General features: G+C 41.7%; 1 protein-coding gene across 3 annotated transcripts in view; it reads left to right on the forward strand.

Moving 5' to 3' along the window:
• Positions 1 to 24,290, forward strand: part of NEURL1B (neuralized E3 ubiquitin protein ligase 1B) — a 195,991-nt gene extending 171,701 nt beyond the window's left edge. For 2 of the 3 annotated variants that reach the window (XM_067566346.1, XM_067566347.1), the window contains 4 exons: positions 9,502 to 10,062; positions 15,366 to 16,073; positions 18,230 to 18,355; positions 19,339 to 24,290. In XM_067566346.1, coding sequence (XP_067422447.1) covers positions 9,502 to 10,062; positions 15,366 to 16,073; positions 18,230 to 18,355; positions 19,339 to 19,583 — 1,640 coding nt within the window. In that variant the 3' untranslated portion in view covers positions 19,584 to 24,290. The remainder of the gene's footprint in view (positions 1 to 9,501; positions 10,063 to 15,365; positions 16,074 to 18,229; positions 18,356 to 19,338) is intronic. The other variant, XM_067566348.1, reaches the window with a different exon arrangement.
• The last annotated feature ends 554 nt before the right edge of the window (positions 24,291 to 24,844 follow it).

Below are 24,844 nucleotides of genomic sequence, written 5' to 3' on the forward strand. Positions count from 1 at the left end.
CAACAGGGCAGGGAACAGACTATTTAAATGTTAATGAGTTCACTGGAATTGTGTGTTCCTACCTTTATTCTAACCCTTTGCAAAATCAGTGTAACTATTTGCTCTTTCAGACCAAATACTGCAGTGCAATCTTTTATTTAAAAAAAAAAGATCAAAACATAAATCACTGGTTTGAGAAACTGTCAGTTGACACTATTGATACCAACAACCGTACAATATCAACTTAGCTTATTTGCTGTAGAACAGTGGTTCTTAACCTTTCCAAACTACTGTACCCCTGAAGCCTGAGTCCCACCCCACGGGGCTGAGGCATGTAACTTAGTTTCATGGCGCCCCTGTGGCTCCAGGCAATTGCCTTTCTTGCCACCCCCAATACCAGCGACCCCTCTAAAACTGTCACAACCCCCAGGTTGAGAAACACTGCTGTAGAAGGAAAGGAAAGTTTATAAGCTGGAAGTAAGGGATGGCTACAACTGGCAAGGAGGAAAGTAATTTTTTAATCTGTAAAAAATACTGGCACTATGGCCATTTTAAATATAATTAAATGACTGACTGAGAACCTGATCATTAATAGTTAGAATGTATTCAGTGTCCTGAATGTTTGTTTGTTTATCCCTGACTGTTCACCTTTTATCCCAGCAGCTAGTGGGACTGGTACATGGAACTGATTAAAAAAACAATAACAATTTATTCCAGTTTTGCACAGTTCAAACTTTTGATCACTACCAAAAACTGCCTCTCTGACTCCAAGTTTAGAAAGAATAAAACGGATGAAAAAACCTCTCCCTAAATCAGTGTGAACTTAAAAAAAACAATGGCAACAGTTTAGTAAAAACATACATGACGACTTCTTTGCTATATCACATCAGCTAAGAAACTTAAGTGATGCATAGCTTAGCTCTCCTGGCCTTACATGAAAACTAATATGCCTTGTATATACAGCATATTAATGAGCACATAGTCCAAAGATTGCTGACCAGATTTATTTATAGTAAGATTAGCTGGCTGACTATTGTTAAGACGTTTTTCTTTAGCCAGTAGCCAAAGGTTTCATCCATTTTTGCATCCCTTATTTCATTACTTTCAAATCCCTGCAGACAGGCCATCTTTCAAAGCATTCTAGTTCATGAGCTCATGAGAACGGCCTTCTGAAACGACACAAGCCAATGGACTTGGGTGTCAACAAAATGTAACAGATGATGATAAACTGAACACTTTCCAAAGCTTCCATCTATCATGTAGTTGCTTTCATCACTTTCACAAGACTGAAGAAGGCATTATTGCACAAACTGGCCGCCGCCTTGATTCCAAGAATTTGCTATTAAAACACACCCATTGATCAGACTGAGTGGGTGGGATTTTCCATGAACTTCTACTGAATTCTGACTGTGCGTAGGTTATATTACAGTGCCACCTTTGGGCCCCATTGCACTAGGCACCGTGCAAACACATAGTGAGAGGTAGTGTCTGCCCCAAAGAATAGACTGGACAGACAAAAGTGTGGGAGGGCAACAAGAAGCAAGGGTAGGTGAAGTGACTTGTCCCAAGGTCAGAGAGCCAGGAGTAGAATTCACATCTCTTGGCTCTCAGTCCTGTGCCCTGTTCATGAGACCATGCTGCCTCCTCTCATGTCTGCCCCTTATTTTGGAAATTCAGCCTCCCCACCTCAAAATCCTATGCTGGCTCACATTTTTTCCTTAACATCTGAACATGTTTTTTTGGTTACCTCAGCTATGCAAAGTAATAACAAAAGTTTGTCAAGTGAAGAATTTTCTCATCAGCTTCAGGACCAGGAAATACCAATCAGCTGCTTTGAGTTTAAACAATATTTCACTTTCAGGTGAAAAAAACAAAGTTGTTTCATTTTAAAAAAAAATTATATTGAAGGGCAGCCGGGTGAGGGACAAAACATTTTGAGCTCAGGTTTGATTGTGGCGAGTGGGACAAAATCAGGGGAAAGCTATCCAATGTATTCTGCTGGTTATGTATGAAGACAAAGGGGTGTTGAGATCCAAGAAGAGAAATAGAAAAACATAGGCTCTGAAGAATAAAGAAATGTCAACATTATCCCAAATTATACAAGACCCTGATTATTTTGAGGATGTTTTTTGCAGATTTTCTAATTGGGAGGATGAAAATAACCATACAAATATGCATCCATGCATTGACATCAGTTGGTCCATGATGCATTTTAATGCAGAGTTCATCTATAGGTGTTTTTATTAATTTCTAATTAATCTCTCATGCAAAAGAACTGGATAATGCCAGCTTTCTGTGGTATTCAGCAACAACCATGGTAGCCCTCTGTTCCTGGGGAGCGTAGAGAGTTGGTGATGTTTCGTGATACATCAGGCTACACAGCTCATCTCAGGTTGATGGAGCCTATGTTGATGATGAAGAAGCTACTTTTGGTTGGTGCCACTCTAGTCCCATTCAGGGGTGTGGATCAAGTCTACAAGGTCAGACGCCATGTACAAAGAAGGGAGAAGGACTTGTGGCTCTCCCTGCCCCCTTTCTTCTGCCCCCACTCCCAAAAAGCAGGGCTATTTGCTTAAATCATCATAGCACTTGAATCTTGTAATAGGTCCTTGACACACTGTAAATTTGGAGGTAGATTTGTTATCCTAGATGTCTTGTGATACTGTAGGAGGGTTATACGAGCATCTTTAGTTCATGAAATACTTCATTGCTATGACTGGTGAAAAACAGTCCTCCCCTTGGAATAGCCTCCCCTTATGCATCATTTTCTGTCTTTCAGCTGCTGATGCTATTCTGACCAAGGAACATTCAGCTAACCATGGTAACTTGGGCTTGAGGTTATTTTCCTTTCAAGATGGCCATTCTTTTGTGTATTGTTTTCTAATGATGTGACTGAACTGTATGTTTAAATGAGCTCCTCACTGCACAGAAATTGTTTTATTGTCAGAGGAATAGGCACGTGCAAGTTTGTTACTTGAGGACACATCTGGGGATACGAATCCAAAGCAGTGTGGGGAAAAAGCAAGTCACAAGTGAAACTGCTGAAATATGTTGAATTGCTGGCATTCTACAGAATTAGTTTTGCAAACATTGCTGTTAGCAAATAGCCTTCTTTGCAAGGAGGAGAAACTTTTGGAAGACCAAGAGAAATTTGTTGTTGGCCTTTGTCTTGAAGTAAGATTGATGATGTTTGTGCTACAAAAAACGGGTATATTTTTACATTCAGAGAGAGAGAGAACTCAGTTAACTGTCTCAGTGTAAAATCCTAATGAAGACAAAGCACAGGTAGTTTTTGCCTAGATTTTGCTAGTTGTGGTCAACCCAGGATTCCCCCAGGATTTACGTTGACTAGTTACATTAAGGTAAAAACTACAGTTTGTTGTCTCCACTAGGATAGCTGTCTTGTAAAAATACACCTTTTTTGCAGTGAAGACATAGCCATACTAGTCAGGGGTGTGTGTGGGTGCGCCTGTGTGTGAGAGAGAGAAATAAGAATTTTAACACAATCTTACTAATTTTCATTAACATCTGTGCTGTGGTAGATGACTTCATCCACCATTTTTTAAAGTTCATAAAGAAGTTCAGTCCCGTAGCAAAAATTTCATGTTTTCTGGGTTCCATTATGAACCCAGAAGCATCTCTTAAAGAGGGAACGCTCTGGCTCATCGCCTATCTATTTATTTGCAAGAGCTGCAGAGATTGTTTCTGTTGCACCAAAAACACTCAACAGTCCCCTCAATTGTTTGTGTTTTAGTTTTTGTTACTAATGTTACTTGTTACTAGGAAACTCGTCTTAGGTTAAGAGAATGGCTAGCAGATCCTTTAAGCAAACCATGGCTTTGTTTTTAAAAGAAATCATGTGAACTTCAGGTGATGCAAACCCACATGAATCAAAGATGAAGGAAACATTAACATGACCCTCTGCTATCCAATGACCAAGTTATATACGGTTCTAGTTCTTACTCACGCTTCCAAAATGACTTACAAATTCAAAACTTCAATTATAATGATAGTGCTGTGAGGAATCCATGCAGGCATATGTCAGTTTGCATCTAACCATGAACGTGTAGCTCTTACTTTTTCCCTATTCTTTTCTTTTTGTATTCTATGGCTAACACTTACCAGTACAAAATCACTGTTTAGACCAATTTTACCTAATTAAAAGTGGCCTGATTTTTTTCCAGAGATGCTCAGTGGCAGTTGATATCAATAAGAAGCTGCAGATCCTTAGAACCTGTAGAAATAATGCCACATTTATTTAGGACCCTAGACATAGATTTAGGGGTTTAACTTTGAAGTTGCAAAATTTTGGCTTAATCGTGTGTAAATTTGTGAAATTAACACTTCCTCAGAGACTGCTGTCATGTTCTCTTTATTATAAACATCAAAGCAGTGCACTAAAAATATAATGCAAATTGTATCCCTTGTTCTCAAAAGATAAGAGTATATCATCAAGATTTAATAAATATTTAAATGACGTTCTACTGCATTTTATAAGAATGTTTTATTGCATTTCTGCTTATAACAACTGTAGAAAGCTTCCCTTCCACACTAACGTAAGTTACAAGATGTATGGTATTTACAGCAGCATCACATGGCCTGCCTTGGTGAATATTCTTGGTACATGGCACAAGGTTGCCATGTTTTTGTTGGACCACAAAAATAAACTGGGGCAGGATTTAGCCATCCTGGGGCACAAGCAGAGTTTCTATAATCTAGTTAATTTTCAAGGAGTACGCTAAACATTATTGCATTGTCACAACCTTCCTGTCCGTTGAAGTTTGCGAAGGATCCTGATAAGAGACCATTTGGCCACCATAACATCTTGTGCCATGTTCTTTTAGAGGTTTCATTTATTATTAAATGGGGCTGCAGGAGTGTAACAGTCTCTACCCTTATGTTCACTCTTTTTTCAAGACTATGATAAATTTCATACGAAGTATGGCTAGTGAACTATCATTTAAAACTCGTAATTTGCTGATCATTATTGTTCTGTTATGTGTGGCAATATGGTACGTAAAGTAATAAAATTCTACTGTATAAGACATGTTCGAAGTCTGGGGAAACAGTTTCAAACAAATTCCCCAGTGACAAAAGGGACCTCGTTCAGTTATCAGCATAATTAAATGGACTATCACCTGGTTAAGTGGCCATTCTTTGATGGGAAGAAGGGTCTGAGTGAAAAATTTACATCTTGGAAATGGAACATCTGGAGTTTCCCGTGCAAACAGACTTTCAGCCTCCTGAACCTCAACTGAAGATGATTTTCAAAGAGGAAAATAACTATAAGAAGTGATAACAGAGGGCACACATCTTCTCTCCCTTCAACTCTACTCTCGGCATGGACAACACTTGAAAGACAAAGAAGCATCATTGGGAGATCCTGGCTGGAAGATTCAACCAGTAAGACAGCTAGAACATGTGGTGAGAGAGACTTTTGCTTTGAATTCACTTAGCTTCTTAAGTTAGATATTAGTTTGTTTTACCTTTTAATTTCTTTGTAACCAATTCTGACGTTTGTCTCATTACTTGTAATCACTTAAAATCTCTCTGTAGCTAATAAACTTGTTTTATTTTTTTATCTAAACCAGTGTGTTTGGGAACTTCATTTGGGATAACAAGATTTGTGCATATCATTTTGTCTTAATGAAATGATGGACTTTCTGTGATCTTGTATTGTCCAAGAGGTCCTGGGCAGTACAAGACACGCATTTCTGGGGACAAGTCCGGGGCTGGAAAGTTGCTGGTGTCACTCTGTAATATAATTCCTGGGTGGCTGGCTGGCTAGCTATAGCACTCATACAGTATAGCTGAGAGTGATTTACATGCTGGAGGCTGTGTGTGAACAGACCAGGAGTGGTAGCTCTCACAGTGAAGCAGTGTAAAAGTCACTCCGGTTGGAGAATTGAGGGGACACAGCTGTTCAACAGTCCAGATTGTATCCTGGTGAATGTCACAGGCAGCACCTGCCTAACTGCTTACTATGAAAGGAAAAAGTTCTAACATTTCTGATAAACCCATTTGATAAAGCTGTGTCCGTAAAGATAAGATGGTGGTGATAGGCATGTGCCTTGTATAGTATTAACTGACAGATTTCATACTGCACTTCATCCTCAGCATATGTACTCTGCACTGGCAAGCCTTGTTATTTATGATAAAGCTTTTATTCTAGAATGAAAATGTGAAAGCTGAAGTGAGAGTGCTGCACAGGACTATAATTGTATGTGTATATAATATATATATAATATAATATATAATTATAATGTCATTGCAAAAGCCGATAGCTTCCCACCATCTCTGCTTTCACCAACTCGATGATGTTTCTTGATGTCAAGTATAGAAAGAGGAGGCAAGGATGGCATGTGTTTTAAAGAAGTAATAGAATGAGCGAACTGAGAAAAAACCACAACAACAAAATGACCGGGAAATGGTAGCTATTTGGATTCACGCTATTTTAGTGAATTTGTCAGGACTGCTTGCAAAAAACAAAACCACAACCAGCTCAACAGCAACAGTCTTTTACTGTGTGGGCAATGCCTCTTCTGACTCTCAGCGTAAATGGTGGTTTTTTTCAAAATGGTAACCGACAGGTGTTCATGCTAGGAGAGGAGGGCATTTTAAATAAATTATCCATTCATTTCCTTCTGGAGAGTTTTCTATTGTGTAGTCACAATATGCTTTCCTGTTTTTTAAAAACAACTTAAAACAAAAACTAACCCTCGCCCAGGGCAGGATGGAATGAAAGAAGTATTTGAAGTGGGTGGATTTGTAATTGCTTTTCCATCCTTTGCACTGACATAACTGACACTCCCCTTTCATTGTATTGCTGCTTTTGAAAGTTGTGTGATAAGTACATGTGGGGAAAATACTATAAGATAACTCACTTACAAAAAGGCTGTTCTTAGTTCTCAGTTTCTTTGTGTATTTCCTTTCTTCACCAACTCTGTGCGCTTGGAAAGCTGATGTTAAAGGGGTTTTGCAAAAATATGTGGATTTTTGTGGTGCTAGAAAGGAGTGGGGAGGACAAAAGTTCTTCTTCCCACTCCCTACCAAAGTAAAACTAAATTGACGGAAATACAGTGTTTCCCCTGGATTTTATTTTCAATCATTTGGAAAATGCAGATCAGAGGATTATATAGCTATATTTAACATTAGTTTTGAATTTTTTTTTCCCAGCCTCAGGGTGGGGTGGTACTTGTGGGGGTTGATTGCCTTATTGCTCTAAGACACATTTTGAAGATGGTAAATATCCAACTCCAGCTTTTTAGTAAGAATGTTAAAGATATCTGACCGCTGTTTGTAGCTGCATTTTTACACGTCAGATGCTGGTCTGTGCATGTTTGTATCAGCATCCCTTGCTTTGCTGAAGAAACAAAATCACATTCTCTCTGCAGCAAAATAGTTTGTTTAGAACATTTGGCGTTGCAGACATGGAACGCCACCCAGGTTACAATAGTTGATCAGTAGCAGAAGCATCTGTCTTCTGTATCTGGGTTTTTAAAGAGGAATGAAACAAAATTCTTCATTGGTGAGTGCAACTTAAAATACTCAAGGGACTGAGCTGCTGTCCTTACACAAAATTCCCTCTGGAGCATTGTCTGAGTATGTATTGCAGCATCTGAGATTGAAGAATATGGTACTTCATGCCAAAAGCTCAACCTCTTTTAAGCATGGCACTGTGAAAGGCTTATGCCAAGCACATTTAATGGATTTAAAACTCTATATGTATTGCATTTTTTACTCTTGATCTCACTTGAGGGCCTCATCCTACTCCCATGGATGCTAATGGCAAAACTCCCATTGACTTCAATGGAAATATATTGCCCAGTGTATCTATGTATGTGTGTCCAGTCCAGTAAATTCACCGGTTTGCAGTAATTTACGTACAGGGGATTTGATAGGCATTGTGTATAGTGCAGCAATTGCCACACGCAGCACTACTGAAGAAAACACAATGGACAGGGACCATTCTATTTATCTGTTGGTTTTTTTGCCTCTGATCTTTAATATTTAGGACACTTTTCATGGAAATGGTATTGTTGTGCCACAGGAGCAGAATTGTTCCTGCTGCAGATTCCTCACTTTGAGCTGTAAACCTGTTTTCTGATATTCACTCTTGCCCTTTTTCTTCCATCCAAACCTTTTGCTTCCCTGGACTGTCATGCTGTTATTGTGTAAAGTGTGTGTTCATTCAGAAAGGGAATGAAAGTCCCAGGCTGTCATGGCAGTGCCTATTATATTTGCACTTGCAAAAAAGGTGTCACGTTTGCAGATCTCCTGCCAACTCTTCCAAATTAAGTTTTTAGCATCATCTGATATTCTCTTGAAAACAAAGGAAGCCATTAGCAAGTACTTCCCATGACGCTTCCTGACACGAGGAGAAGCCATAGCTTACACACGGGGAGGAAACAGCTTGAGGGAAAGTCCAATTTTTTTAAATGGCAAAATATTTCAAAATAAATGTGCGTGTAGCTTTTCTATTTATCATAGCTGCACTGAACATTTGTGCAGTTTTCCTTCAATTTCCTTTTTGCATCTGATTTTGTATATTTAAAAAGGTGTATGAAATATGTTAAGTTTACAAGAACAAAAAGGAGGGGGAGATGGGAAGAATGGATGATCATGTAGTTAGTTTTTCTGTTGTTATTCTTTATTGGTATTGTAGTAATATGTAGGAGCCCCAGTCCTGGAACCGGATCCCAACCGCTAGGTGCAGAACATATACAGAACAAGAAGACACCCCCTGCCGCATAAAGCTGGCAGTTAAAGCTCAAAACTGGAAGCAAAATTTCTGTTCTATTCCCATCTCTGCCCCAGGCTCATTGTGTAATCTTCACTTAGGGTCTGAATAGGCTCTCATTGAAATCAATGTCAAAATTCCTATTGACTTAAATGGTGCAGTATCAAGCCCATAAACTCTGTGCCCTCATTCACCTATCTATAAAATCTGGGTGACGATACTTCCTTACCATGTGGGGGTTCTGTAAGTCTAACAAGAAAAATTGTTTGTAAAGCACTTTGAGACCATCAAATGGGGGAAATGAGGCATAAATGCAAGGTTTCATGATTGTTTTCTTAGTCTATAAAAGACATTGGTTTGTTTATTTGCCAGTCACATCTGATGTCTGAATCTATATATGGTTTCAAGCAGAGCTTTTAAAATTTTGGCAAAACACTATGCTGATGTGGAGAATGTACTCTGGATTCTAAATACCTTGGTTTATTTTTCAAAAATGTTATTTTTTTAAGCTACCTAATGTGTAAAATCAAATGTGTGCACATGCAAATCTGACTCCTGGCAACCTGCATAAAATTTACATAAAGTTGGACACCTAATTAGCAAAAAGTGGAGCCAGTTGCAGCTGGCAGTGCAGCATTGTAAGCCCAGAACTATAGGTCCCAGCATGCAATGCTCCATTTTAATGAGAGTGTAAAGCCACTCACCTAGTTTCACAAACTGAACGAATGCGGGTTACTCAGGCTAAATGTGCGTAATAATGCCGTGATTGTTTCCTTTTGCAGACACAAGTCACCAGGCTCGCTCTGTGTCCAGCAGACCTTACTACACCTTGCCCAACAGCAGCCACGAGAGGCGCTCTGTCCTCACCATCGCAGAGCCCCCGCGTTTCCACTCCCAAGCCAAGGGCAAGAACGTCCGTCTGGATGCCCACTCTCGCAAGGCCATCCGGAGGAATAGCTTCTGCAATGGGGTCACTTTCACCAACCGGCCCATCCACCTCTATGAGAAAGTGCGGCTCAAGCTGGTGGCCGTGCACGATGGGTGGAGCGGGGCCTTGCGTTTTGGCTTCACCATCCACGACCCATCGCAGATGAGCTCTGATGACATACCAAAGTATGCCTGCCCGGACTTGGTGACTCGACCTGGATACTGGGCTAAAGCTTTGCCGGAGAGGTTTGCACTGAGGGACAATATTCTAGCGTTCTGGGTCGACCGCCATGGGAGAGTCTTCTATAGTGTTAACGATGAGGAGCCAATATTGTTTCATTGTGGCATTAAGGTCTCTGGGCCTCTCTGGGCGCTGATAGATGTCTATGGAATTACCCATGAAGTGCAAATTCTAGGTGAGTGTACTTTCTGTGCATGGGCTTGTTCCTAAGGATTACGCTTTCTGTAAAGCCTTTTGCATCTTCATGGAGAAAGCAAACATGGCACATCTGGCTTGATGCTCCTAAAAACAGATTTAAGCATGAATAATTTTGTGACAGTTCAGTATTGCCAGCAGCAGGGATTCAGGGAGCTCTCTGATTCTTAGAAGTTAATGACGGGAAAATTCTCATGAATCCCATACAGTCCATCCCCTTGCCAGTATGGTGCAACTCCCCACAGTATATTTCCCGGTGCTCTGTCCACTCTGGTTCTAAACCTCTTGAGTAATGATGCGTCCACTCTTGAGATGCTCTTCCACAATCTAATAGATGTCACTGTTCATGCTGAAATTTCTTTCCCCCCGATACTCAGCCTGAGTTTTCCTTTCGGTAGTTTAATCCCATCATCTATAGATTTCACAGATTTTAAGGCCCAAAGTGACCATTATGACCATGTAGTCTGACCTTCTGCATAACACAGGGCAAAGAATCCTACCCTATTATTTCTGCAGCAAGCTTGTAATTTCTGAAAGATAAGCTATAGCTCAAACAGAAAGACATCCAGTCTCCAGTTTAAGACTTCAAGTGACAGACAGTTCACTATATTTCTAGGTAAATTGCTCCGAAGGTTAATTAACCTCACTGTTAAGATGCAATGTTTAATTTTTAGTTTAGCTTCCGCCTCCAAGCACTGAATCTTGTATTCCTTCTTCTGCTAGATTAGTTTTCTCTACAGTCAAAAATCTCTTCCTCAATAGGTACTTGTAGACAGTAATCAAGTCATCTCTACACCTTCACTTGGATAAACTAAATATATTCAGCTTCTTTAGTCTGTTGTTATAAGGCATGTTTTTCACACCTTGAATCACTCTTGTAGCTCTTTTCTGAAACATTTCCAATTTTTTAACCTTTTTTGTAGTATGAACACCAGTACTGGATACACTATTCCCATAGATAGTCTCACTGATGTTATACACACAGATAGTACCATGTCCTACTTGATATTCCTCTGCTTATGCATCCAAGGATCATGTTCACCCTCTTAGCTACAGCAATGCACTGGAAGCTCACATTCAGTGGTTATCTGCCATGAGCCCTAAGCCCTTTTCAGAATCTCTACTTTTTAGAATACAGCCCTCCATTTTATAAGTGTCACCCACATTTTTTTGTTCCTACGTATCTCACCTGGCATCTGGTATCATTCTTTATGCCACCTGAAATAATTACACTTCCTCTGTAGATTAATAGACCCTTAGAAATATATATTGATGGTGATCATGTTCCTTAGTAAACAGTCAACCTCTAGTCAAGTAAAACGCATAGTTTTTTTTCATCTTTCCTTCAACTCCTTTAGCCATTTAGTTTCAAGCTGGCATTTTCTTTAGAAATTTGATTTTTACCTTCTATTTACAGTCCCTATTCTGGTTCTTAACCAGTCCATGACCTGGGTTGTACTCAATATTCATCTATACAAGGTCCCAGTAAACATTTTTATTATTTCTTCTGTTTATTTGCTCATTGTGTCTTGCAGCATATCTTACTAGAGAGTTTCTCTTGAGTACACTAGGCCAGGAAAATAAAATATTTTAAGTGCACTCAGATATGCTGCACTGGAGTGAAATGGGATGCTGCTTTAGAGCAGTGAATGTCAGTGACTGAAGAGACAAAGTCAATTGAATCATGTTTCAGACCCCCAATCGTAGTGGTCCAGTGAAATGCTATGACTCATCCTCCAAGCGTGTCCTATTCCCCTTCCCCAGCCCCTGTGTCTGAGGCTCCAGTTTATATATTTTATCTCCTCTGAGGGCCACTTAGAGCCTCTCACGTTACATTCCAGTGCTATCAAGGGTTTTTTAGAAAACACAGCACCTAAACACGAGAGAGGCCAGCTTCCATGCTTATCAGGCAAGGGGACAGCAGTGTCGTCATTCTCTTTCTAAGAGTTTGAAAACCTTTTCTAAGATTTGGGTTCTCGCCCACTTTGCAACTAAACTATTCCTTTTGGACGAGATTTAAGGTTGTGTTTATTTTGAGTTAGCTTCTTGTCCTCCTGTATTACAGGTGATATAACTTTTGGCTTAGTCAGCCCACCTAGATTTACAGCTCAACAGGCTGTGCATGCAAGCCAGAGCTGACTTATCTTGGCTCTTATAAACAGGACCATTACCATACATTTACAAAGCATTGGGCATGTTGGTACTGCATGTGATGTAATCTGCCAGTTAAATGTTCTAAGAACATTAATACAATACTCGCATGTTTCCCAGGTGTTGCTGGGCTATTTGCAGTAGTGTATTGTATCCCACCCTGTCGTATGGTACCAAAAAGTTGACTCTAACTAAGTCTCTTTGTTCATCTGTGACTTCAGATTTGATTTGCAAGGGAGGCTTTTGAGTTTCATCACTTTCAGAGGACAAGATTACAAAAGAGAATTTGGTTGTTTTTAAGTAAAAACTTCAATGAAGCTCCACAGAAATGATGCACTTTAGCGTCTGTGAGTTTTTTTTAAAGGCATTCAAGATTCAAATGAATGTTGGGGTCGTATTTCAAACTAGCATGCACCAAAACTGGAGCTAACTTAAAAGCTACATACATACAACCTCTCTCCCCACCCCGTACTCCTTCCCTACTGATTCCCATATAGTTGATTTAGTCTTAATAGCCAAAGCTTTTATTTTTTCTAAGAAGGTGCATCTGAAGTTGTACTGAATGGACACCAAATAAAATATTTTAGATTTGGCCAAAGTGATTAATCCACTTGATATTCAGCTATGACAGAGATCCTCTTTGATATGGTGCTCACTATATTACAGTAAATAATGCTAAACTGTAAACAGAACTTTGCACAGTACTACTGTGTGCTCTGATTGTCTGCAACATGTGGTTAGGCATTATTATTCACTCATCCCTTAATTGTCCACAGCAGCACTCTAATATTTCACAAAGACTTCGCAAAATTTCCAGTATATTGGGCAACAAATCTATTTTACCACTGACAGGGTTGTTGTTGTTTTTTTTGTATTGTCCTTGTTGCTTTTTAAATTGTCAGTGGCAGTTCTGGCTAGAAAAACAAAACCCTTTATTCTTATGTGTTTTGTTCACCAGTTCCAGCCGACAGTGTTATAGTGGACAGAACAAAGGACAGGGAGTCAGGACTCCTGTGGCCTGATTTTCAAAAGAGCGGAGTGTCCCAAAGTCCCCTGGAAGTCGATGGGAGCTGTAGACATTCAGCATCTTAGAAAGGCAGGCCACTAAGCAATTTTCTCAATTCTGGCCCTGACTCACTAAGTGACGTTGGGAAAACCGAGCTTCACTTGGAGTTGGAGCTGATCGGCATCTCTGAAATTCAGGCCCTTAATTTCTGTGCTTCAATTTCCTCCTTTATAAATAGAAATAACTACTTCTCAGGTGCTTGAAGGTTAAATGCCAAGTTCTGAGATCCTCAAACTGAAGGTGCTGTAGAATGCTGTGTGGAGTTTATACTTTGTGACCACTTAGTAATATGACAAAAGCCTGTGGCTGGCCTAAGCACAGTATTGCGACTTCACTGCCACGTTGTCTGAACTAGTCTCTCTTTTCTACTCATTTGGTCCCTGTACATTGGGAAAGGGAACAGAGAGGGACTGGACAGAGGGGTTTGCTTTTGGTATAAGTGTTTTTCTCCACCTTCTCCTCAATTCTTCCCATTATAAAAGCCCCTTTTTAAGGCCTATCTGAACATGCACAGACAGTAAATTAAGGTTTCAGATGCCAAAGGGAGAATTGCGAGAAGTTCTTTATTTCAGTTGTACTTGTCTGCTTGGTTTGCATGGTACCGTGTTCCTTTAGCCTGTTAACTAGGCATGCCCATCTCATTGGATTTCATCCTGAAACTGCAGGAATGGGGAAAGCTGGGAATGTAGCCCAAATATAGAAGCACTGTAGCCCCTACACAGAATGCATCCTTCACTGTTGGTATCATGAAGCTCTGAAGTGTCCTTCCTCCTGTATCTGAGCTCTACTTAGCGCCAGATTCCCTGTCCTTTCTGGAAGTAGCTGGTCCAGCCATTAAGATTACGCTTCAGGCTTTTGCTGCTTGGCACTCAAAGAAATCATGCATCTAAGCTGGGGCAGCCTGTCCTTTCCAACCACTGAACTGGCTCCTGTGTTTGCCTTCTTTGGTAAAACCCAATGGATCTTCTCCTCTAAGTAGCAGACAGCTCTGATGATGCTGATGCTTTTCCACTTTTGAGAATGAATTGAATCATGGTTTGCACATGCTGTCTTGCCTTATGCGTTGGATTTATTCTGGGTTTTAAGATAATTGTTTAAGAATGAGAGATATACCTAGGCAACAGGGAGTTGTGTATGGCTGAAGTGCACACCTAGGACATTAAATTCAACTTGTGAGACTTGAGCTTCTGTGATTTCATCCTGCAGTGCAAGAGGAGTTTTTAAAATCAAAATAATTTCCTCCCGTTTTTAATATATGTAAGATGTAGCTTTCATGACCAGCTCAACAGGAATCGACACGTAATAGCAATTTTGAACATTATCTGGGTCTTAATGTTTCTGCATCATCATAAACATCAGTTACAGTCAGTCTCTTGATAAGACTGTAGCGAATGGGAAGTGGTCCTTTGATAGAGCCTGTGACTTGTTCACATGTTTCAAAGCACAGTGACCTCTTTGTTAAAGCAAACATGTTTCTTTAAAAAAAGGGGTTCACATTTATGAAATGGATTGTAAAATCAATGTATTATTCTTGCATTTCCTTTCCCATCACCCTTATGTGAATACAAGGTTGGGGGGGTTTTGGGATGGGGAGTGGGAGAGCAGAGTATTGAGACATTTCTCATTAAAGCACATAGAACTGGAGAAATATATTTTATGTAGTGGCTTCATGCCTTTTTATACCCCTTCCTTATCACAGCTGGTTGTTTACTTCACTGTTTGTGATTTTCCCTGTTTTTACCAGTGTAAGCACTTTTAGCTTCAGTTAATAAGGTTTATAGCACTTGCTACTCTTGAGATTAGCCAGGGACGCAGCCATTCAACTGATATCTGATTTCCGTAGTTGATGGTGGTTCCAGGTAAGTTTCCCTAACATACTCCACCAAAAATCAGTTGCTGAACACCATCTCAGTTTCTCATTAATGGTTAGTGTGCAGAAGTCTGCAGGAGAGCTAACTGTAGGTGACCTGTAGAGGAGGTTGGGGGGAGAAAAAAGTACTTACATTGAGAAGGGGAATAATTTGAACTTGAAGCTAATGCAGCCTGTTCTCATAATTGTCTCACAGATAGCATGTTTGCAGAGACTATGACCTCCGCCCACCTTAGCAGTGCACGACTGAGCACTTGCCTTCCTCAGAGCAGTCACGATTCAGCCAACTTCAATAACAACGAACTGGAGAACAACCAAGTGGTGGCTAAAATTGCTAACCTAAATTTGAGTCGGATGCCGGGGCTTTCGATGGATAACCACATAATCCCCTGTTGCCCAAACAGGCGACAGCGTGCGCAGGGTGTGCCTGCCTTTCTGGATACGGATCTGCGTTTCCACCCCACCCGGGGGCCTGATGTTACTTTTTCTCAGGACCGGATGGTGGCATGCACCAATTGGCAAGAAAGCAATAGGACTTTGGTGTTTTCTGACCGGCCTTTGCACATTGGTGAAAGCATCTTTGTGGAAATAGGACACCTAGGGCTGCCGTATCACGGAGCCCTTTCGTTTGGCATCACTTCTTGTGATCCAGGTACTTTACGGACAAATGAGCTCCCGGCGGATCCGGACTTTCTCTTGGACCGCAAGGAGTACTGGGTGGTTTACCGAGCATTCCCAGTCCTCAACAGCGGCGACATCCTCAGTTTCATGGTCTTGCCAAATGGAGAAGTGCACCATGGGATGAATGGAGTCAGCCGAGGGATGCTTATGTGCGTGGACACCTCACAGTCTCTCTGGGTGTTTTTCACAATCCATGGTGTAATCAACCAGCTCAAAATACTGGGTAAGTGCAGCCTAGAAATAACATGAAGGGATACATGCCTTGTGAAATTTCACCAGATGGTGAGCCTCTCACTTACACGGGTGACATTGGCTGCAGTAGCAATGCTCATGTAAGTAAGTGAGCACTGCTGTGAATAAGCAGCTCACCATCTGGCCCCTAATGACGCCAGTCGGCTATATCAAGCATGTCATAAAACGGGGGCTTGTGCTTATAGATGGAAAGAAAGACCTATGTTCTGCTTATTGTCATACACTTCACATGTAAGCCCATTGGATGAGACTTCTGGTGTTGCATGGGGTTATGCTAAGCTGTTTTGTATTTTAATACTTTGCACAAGAGAATCTTTAAGCACCCACTAGTGCTGCCAGCAGGTATTAAACTCTGAACTCGCTAGCACAGATGATTTTTATAACAGTAATAATGGCTCAGTGCACATCACACTGTTAGATGGTATCGCGCCAACCACTGCAGTAACTCATTATCAGATGTCATGTTTTAGGACATTGCTGTGGAATACAGCTGTGCTTTTTAAAAAGGAAAGCGTGCTTTGGAGGTCACATCTTTCTAGTCCATCTAGAACCAATTCACTCAGTTAAATTGAGGCTCTTGCTAACTGTCAACGCTGCAGACTTATTCTTTCCTCTGCAGGTATAGCTCTGCTATTTCTTCTGCGTGCCCAGTGCCATCAATGGCAACAACAGAACTGTGTCAGTTTCAGTTTTCAGAGGCAGAAAAAAATTATTACAGCTCATTATTCTCCAGCTAGAGCAGGTGCCTCTAAGGGTATGTCTACACTGTAGTCTTAGCCTGTGCTCCTACATGTGTTTTTGCCCCTCTCCCCAAAACCTTGAAGCACTTGCATATGTTTTGAACCCATGCTTGCTTGCAAGGCTGTGGGGTGGGGTTAAAGCCCAAGCTGTACTTTAACTTGGGCTGGAACCCACCCACTTTGCAGAGACAGGTTCTCCCGCAATTGACACAATTGACTGGGAAAGAATCCTAGAGCATCTCCGCACAAAGCACCCTGGGATAGACACCTAAACACACATGAGCCAGTGAAGAAATAGTTTGGACACAGTAACGGTAGTGCTTTGTGTGGGGCTATGGCTAGGCTAACATGAGTGTGAGTCATCCAGAACCAGGTGTCAATTACCCAGGCTAAGAGTTTTGTGTGACATACCCTAAAACATTAACGTGACTTCATTTGTTACTCCTCATTTACACCAGCTTATAGAAAAAGAGACTCAAGCCTTGTGTTTAAGTAAATTGTTACCTTTGCAAAAAATGCATTTTTAGTAACCCAACTACACAGTTTTACCCTCGGATATACGTGCACACAGCTCCTGTTAACTTCACTGGGAATGATCTGTGAACACAGAGTTTGGCCTGTAGACAATTAGCTTAGAAGCACAGAATAGTCAAGTGAGTCATCATCAGGACATGGTTCATTTCAGTTCTCTACAGTGTCTCTTGATGGAGAATTCTCAAGCTCTTCTTCCATTGACATGATCCAAAATGTTCCTAGCTGAATAGCAATATCCCTTGCTGCCCTACGCAGACTCATTATTTTAAACTTAAGTGGAAATAACATATTTCAGTCACTTCAGGTACTGGACTGCATTTTGCTTATGATCATAAAGCACCTTCCATTTCAAGATCTCACAGCTGTAACGCTTTAAACTTTTGCTTAGTCTGTGGTGGATGCAGCTAAAGATTTTCCTTTCACGCTCCCGAGTTAATGAGGCTGATTGCCTTTGCAGAACTCTGTCAGGCAAACCATGTCAGGCAACCAGCCACGGGCTGCTTCATTGTCTTTGCTTGAGAAGATGTTCACATTAAAGTAAATAGGGAGATAATCTCAGCCTCTCATCCCAAACAAGTGTTCTGGGTCAGCTCAGGATTGTAGCAGACAGGCTGAGGGAACTGGGAACAGACACTGTGCTCAGCAGGTGACCAGCAGATTCTGGGCCAAGACAGAGAAATAAATAAAATTAAAATGGCTAAGTGACAAGATTCAACTCAGAAACCGAGTTAGTTTCTTTATAAAGCATGCTGTACTGCATAGCACGTCGTGAAGCAGAGATGGTGCCATTTAGCACTGATGATGCCTGGAGTGCCATTTCCCCTGTAGCTGATTGAACTCTGTGTACTTGCAGGCACTGTCCAGTCCAGTCCAGGAACTGTCTCTCCCTCGGGATCCCCTGGAGGCTCACAGTATGACAGTGACTCGGATATGGCCTTCAGCGTGAATAGATCCTCGTCTGCTTCAGAGTCATCATTAGGTAAGGGAGGCCGTTGTGGTGTGCCCCTGCAGCTTGGAAGACACATAGTCACCATCCTGGTCAGGAAACAGACCAGAAAAACCCAGCTGGGTGTCTTGCCTACCTTAGGTAGAACTTTTGCTGTCTGCATGGTGTGTGGAACTGCAGCATCCAGACATAGGAGCCTGGATTTCCCAAGGCAGCTCATTGGTGCAATATGCATTAGTGGTAATGCGTGACAGCCTAGTGGATAAAAAAGGGGGAAGGGCAAGACTCTGGGACCATGTTCAAAATAGCAGTAGCATGTGTTTTCGGGACAGTGCGGGTCAGTGGAACTGGGAGCTAGGAAGTCCTGAGTTCTCATCCCAGATCTCCAGTATGTTCTCGATGGCCAAGTAAATCATTTAAACTCTGCTGGTTTCCTCTACTCTGAACAAAAATACAACTTCTTGTCCGCCTCCCAGGGTGAGGACTAATCAATGTGTGGATAGCACTTTGCACGTTGAAAACACTGCACAAATAAAATGCTATTGTTCTGAACTCAGGCAGGTTCCCAAGAATTTCTCATCCTGTAATACAACTGGCAAATACTTGTTGCTGCAAGTACAGTGGTGCTTTCCCAGCCAGAAATGCCACTATTACAATACATCTCATCACCGCATGAGAGCTAGCTCTTAGCCACGTTCCTTTTAGAGAGTAGGGCCTTCTGATACAACAAGGGGGCCGTGCACCAACCCAGATATGCTTCGCTCTTAAGGGCAAGGGAAATATGCAGCTGTTTAAAATTAATGCTAGGCTCTGAATGGATACACACCCTGTGCTTGTAACCAGATGTGTAAACCAGAATCTGACTCTCCAAATAATACAAGGCTCATACAATAGGATTTAAGGAAGGAGGTTGAGGGAAATAAAGTGGGTGTGTGGCTAATACTATCAGACCCTCTTGTTTGATCCATGCTTGCTATTGAATAACATTTCTCTTTCTTCCTCCCACTCCTTTGCAGTGACTGCTCCAAGTTCCCCTCTGAGTCCCCCCGTCTCTCCTGTCTTCCCTCCTCCAGAGCCCTCGAGCAGCAAGAATGGGGAGTGCACTGTCTGTTTCGACAGTGAAGTGGACACGGTGATCTACACCTGCGGACACATGTGCCTCTGCAACACCTGTGGTCTTAAGCTGAAGAAGCAACTCAATGCCTGCTGCCCAATCTGCCGCCGCATCATCAAAGATGTTATTAAAATATACCGCCCTTGACATCGCCCTTCCTCAGGGCGTGGGAAGAAAGAACTCTGCTAGCAGTAACCATGTCTTTCCGTCCTTTCCTGCTTATGGATTATCATGCTGGTCGGCTGTTACCAAGTGGCTCATTGTCTGTGTTTCCATATTTGACTGGTAGAACAAATCAGGGAACTAACTGAGCTGAGGAGCCCTCCGGTGTGTTTGGGGCCTGAAGCTAAGGTTTCCAAGTAGGCAGGGCTTCGTAAAGATGCTGCCTATGAAGCCAGCCAGCAAATCGCTGTTTTGATCCCATTTCAATTGCAAAAAAGAAATTTCCTGTGCGATGGCTTTTTTTTTAGTGAGGGTGTGTGTTGGTGGGGGGAGGGAGTTTATTAACCTTTGTGGTGTTGGGTCCGTTGCTCCTGCTTTCATGCCCTGGGAATGAAAACTTTTAAACTGCCACTGTAATTGCTGTGGGGATAGTGTGTGTCCAGGCATCACCGTGTGAGGGAACAGAGTTAGAACCAGCCCTAAGATATTAGCCAAAGGTGGAACTGAATGCTTTTTATATCCTAAAAAGAGTAAAAAATATTAAATCCCAAGTCAGGGACTGAATATAGGTATAGGCTACAAATTACACTTCCAAAACAAGTAGTTTAGAAATCAGATCTTCATTTACTTACCCAAGATCAGAACTCTGTAGTGTCAACCACTGTACCAGGACAATGAGTGCCCAAATGCTTCAAGCCAACCTGAGCAGTCTGAGGTGTCTATATTGTCACTAACTCTTGCAATGGAAACACAGACCTCTGAGCTTCAGTATACATAGTGAATGCAAAAGCTGCTTTTTCTTAAAGGAATTGGGAGGGGAATACAGGAAAGGCTACGTGTATATCCAACGAATATAGCAGTAGATTGGTTGAAGCCAAACCTTGGTAACAGCAAGGGGAGGAACTAATAAAATGTATTTTGGATCCTCATACAGTCAAAGTAGCTGTAATAATAGTAATTTAGTAATAGGCCTTTTAATGTATTTACTGGAGTTATTTCCATAGTAGCCCACTACATTGCAGTCTTACCACCTGGCCTTAGATCATGAAAGAGAGGCAAACATGGATACATTTATCATCTCAGCCAAGGGAAAGGAAAGGAGGAAGTAGCCAGTGCATATTACTAACACTGTCTGCACAGGAGGGAGAGAGAGCTATACACTTCTTGTAATTATAAAATAATGTTTTATGTAAAATAGATTGCATTGCTTTTCCCTAGATAACAGCGTCTTCTTGGGGCATGTGCAGTTGTCATCCAAGAGCTGCTAAGTACCCACAGGCATATGTGACTTTTTTTTTTTTTTTTTTTTGGATCCCTTCTTTGTAACCTGCACCTTAGCATGGTACTTACTTCTTTTCCCCGTGGTGGTAAAAGATCTTTTATGTACTACAGAAACCTCGTGAAGCTGAAGTCACTACATGCAGTGGCAGGTGTAAGCTACTGTGTACCCGGGCATCTGTGAGTGTGCTCTAGCCAGAGAGGAGGGCAGTGCACATTTCAGTATTTTGAAGTTCCAGAAAATTTCTTTTTTGTCCTTAAAGGTATTGTGTAAAAGTATGATTTAACTTGCATTCGCCTCTGTCCAAGGTTTTACCACAAAGCATGCAACTGGCTAGGCTGTGTCTGCTCTAGCAGGAAATCCTGTTGTTTTACTGAGCAATTGAGGGCATCTAATTGAAATTAACAAGCAGCTCACTTGGCATTACCTCTTGGAAAAAGGATTGAAGGCTATTATTAGATGCTGGGACTTAAAAGGTAAATGGATTTTAGTTGTGATATTAGACAGCTATAAACTATGGAATTCTGCCTGGAATGTAAAATGCGCTACTACAATGAAGTGAGGTGAGGTTAGATGTAGCTCTACTTACCCCCTGTTGGCTCTGTCTTTTGTACCCCAGAATGGAGACCCTTCTTACTCAGGAATGCACACATCTGTACCTCCACCTCTGCTTTCCCTCAGTCAGCTCATAGAACAAGACAGGCAGTGATTTTTTTACTCAGCCCTGTGCTAGTAGCAGCCCAGCTTATCTAGTGAATGAATGGACAGAAGGCAGTGATGAGGATACAGTCATCAGGACCGAAATGGAAATGAAGCATGTCTGATCCCAGCATAATGATCGTTCCCAGCCCTGTGTGTAATGGCTGCTTGCTCAGGAGAGGTGCGTTTATCAGTCTAGATGTGAAAGCAGAACAGTCCCATGTACCACACGGCTGCAGTAGCGCATCACGAGAAGCCAGATGGGGTCGTTTGCTTCTTTCGTTGGGTCTCCTCCTCTGGCCCCGTGCCGTCTGGCCTGGTTTCATTCCACTTCCACTTTGTTGTTCGGTCTTTGGCTCTTCTTGACCCGGATGCTTTAACTGTAGCGCTTCCCCATTCTGTGGCATCAGCAAACTTGCTTTGATCATGAAGCTGGTGGTGGAATAGCACAGCTCAAATGGAGATTGATTGGAGTTACATAATGAGAAATGTTTCAAAGCAGCCTCACTCTCCTTTGGGTTTATTTCCTGCCGTGCAGCTGTTGAAGTAGTTAAGAAAACTTTTTTTTTCTTGAAGAATATTAGAGTAGCTGCTGCTGCTTTAGTTCAGCTCTCAGGCACCCTGGCCTGCCTGATGTGAGATTTCTAAAGAGGATTCATTCTATGGATGGGGCCTCACCGTGCTGAGACAATAAACTTAATGAAACAAACAGGACCCCTTAAACTGTTAACCAACGGCAAGATGTCAGGTACAGCTTAAAGCTGACCTGGTGTAAATCATCATAGTTTTGGAGCGAGTGAGCTAATGACAACCCACCCCAGCTGAAGACTTGTCCCTTGAAGAATGAGACCCTTTCACCCCTCCCCCAGGCCTTCACATTAAAATTGCAACAGAGGCCATCAATTGCATTGCCTCTTGTAGAGGCTTCCAAGTTCTTGAAAGAGCAGTTAGATACAGATTTTCTGTGCGTTTTGCCACAAGTGAATCCTTGAATCCCACAGTAGGAAAAAAAAACAGGCTTGGCTTTGGATTCAGATTTAGTAGGCTTAAGTAAGTATTCAACTCCATCTGTATGCTAATGAGCGCTAGTTCAGCAGCTGTAAGATGCATGTAAAGAGAGCTTTCTGGCTGAAGATAGGCCAAATGCATTAGATTTCACAGGAGGAGCTTTTGAATACCATTCGTTGGGATGGATTCTGAGGTCTCTGGATTTGGACGATCTTAATGAGATACGGTGGGGCACCCTTTGATGCCTTAAGCCCAGCCGTGGAATACCACATTCACAGTCCAACAGTTAAGGCCCAGACATTGTCCCTGGAAGCTGCTCTCTCTGATTTTGAGTTAGTGGTAGGGAAGAGGGTACTGACCCAAACTGGCCATGTCTGTTTCAGCTGGTCTCCATTTGCAGGGTCAGATTCCAAGCCCAGTCACTGCTGTTGCCAAGAAAAGAGGGAACTAGTGTGTCGCTTGTGGTCACCGAACATGAGATGGCTGTAAATCAGACTGGATGGAATTTCTTGGGTCTCTGCCTTTTCAACAACTAATATCAGGGAGGGCCTGATTCCTGTTCAAAAATCACAGCCCCAGCAGAGACAGGACAAGGGAGACAGCTATTTAAATAGTTTTGAGCCACATCTTTGGTTGGTGTAAACTGTCATAGCGCCATTAAGTCAAAGACGGTTTACACCAACTGAGGCTCTGGTCCCACTGACTTTAAAAGCTGTGCGCATGCTCTTTGCCGTGGTGCTTTGGCTCAGTCTGACAGCGCCCAGAGGTAGCCTATGACCACTCCTCCGGCCCCCTTCATTGTGTATTATAATTTGGCCAAATGGTACAAAACACCGTGGAGCAGTCCTGCTTTGCTGTTCCCAAGTGGCGCTCCCAAATCTGCTCCTTAATTCACTCATCCCAGTTGCCATCGTAGTGTCTGGGCACCGGCCACCAAGAGTGTTTTTAGCAAACATCTTTTTTAGATGATGGGGTCAAAAAAACCAGTCAATGCAGGGGCCAAAGAGGAAAATGGTGCACTGGTTTACATTTCCAGAATAGCAGCTGCAAAGTGATTTCCAAAAGGGCAGCATCCAGCAGAGACTGAGCGGGCTCAATCATTCAGGGTAAGTAAGCTAGTTAAATGTCCATCCAGAGTGTGGCTGTGCAGTGGATTGTGAAATGAGCATTAGTGGATGTGTAACCCTACCTATTCCAGTTTGCTAAGGATTTTCCAAAGGAAATCCAGCGAGGCCTCAAAGATTCTCAGGAAGAAGGTGGCCTCATAGGAATTTGTTTGTACTTGTATTGCTATATTTTTTTTTTAGTCTGATATGATTTGTATAGAAGATCTGTTTGTGCCTTATAAGGGTGTCTGTGCACTTTTTATCCTTTTTAAAGCAACTTTAAAACATTGAAAAAAACTAACACAGATCCATGGTAATTTTATAGAATTTTGTGTTCACTGAAAACTCCCCTCCCCCTCTGTATAAAAAGAAAAAAAGAAAAAAAAATTATTTTCCCAATTTCTAAGCCAGTTAACCTTGTAGTGTTACTTTTAAAGCAGATTGTTTGAAGGGGCACGGGGGAGGGGTTTGCACTTCTCCATGTCTATATTCTATAGCATTGTGTTCTGTGCTGTGTTTTATTTTTGTCTGTTTACCTGTTTTACATTAATATAATTTTACTTGTTTATGAAACAAATAAAACATTGTCTTGTAAAAGTTCTCTCTGGCTTTTAAAAATGTTTAACTGGGGCTTGAGGGGGCAAGGATTTATTTATTTTTTTTTTTTTTAAATCCCTTTTTGGTCAAAAGGTAGGGCCACCATCCCAGCTTGTGGAAAGCGGTGCTGCTCCACTGAAGTACCAAAACCCAAACACTTATTTACACCAGCTGAGGCTCTTGTCTTCACTGTTCTATATACACACACAAGACGTGGGCCCATAGTCTTGTTTCAGTTGGTTCCCATTAAGAGTAAGAACCCAACACCTGCATTCGGGTATAATTTGGTCATAAGGCTGTGACCCAAGAGTGGGTAAAACAAAATTTAAAAATAATAAATGCCGGGGAGGTGCCTCACCCTCACACTATTTACAACACAAAACTACAGAACTAGCTTGCATTGGCCGGACTAAGTGAGCCAACAGGTCTTTCTCCTCTGCATTCTTTGGAAGTGTTCAGCGCTTCTCTGCACACCACAGTTACTACTATGAGACTCTCAGTGCACTAGGACCAGACATACAAAGCACCACATAGCTTCCAGCTGTCATTTTGGGCAG

The sequence above is a fragment of the Emydura macquarii genome, unplaced genomic scaffold (assembly GCF_026122565.2).
Source record: "Emydura macquarii macquarii isolate MOO-44397 ecotype Brisbane River unplaced genomic scaffold, CSIRO-AGI_Emac_v2 contig_2768, whole genome shotgun sequence".
Taxonomy (NCBI): domain Eukaryota; kingdom Metazoa; phylum Chordata; order Testudines; family Chelidae; genus Emydura; species Emydura macquarii.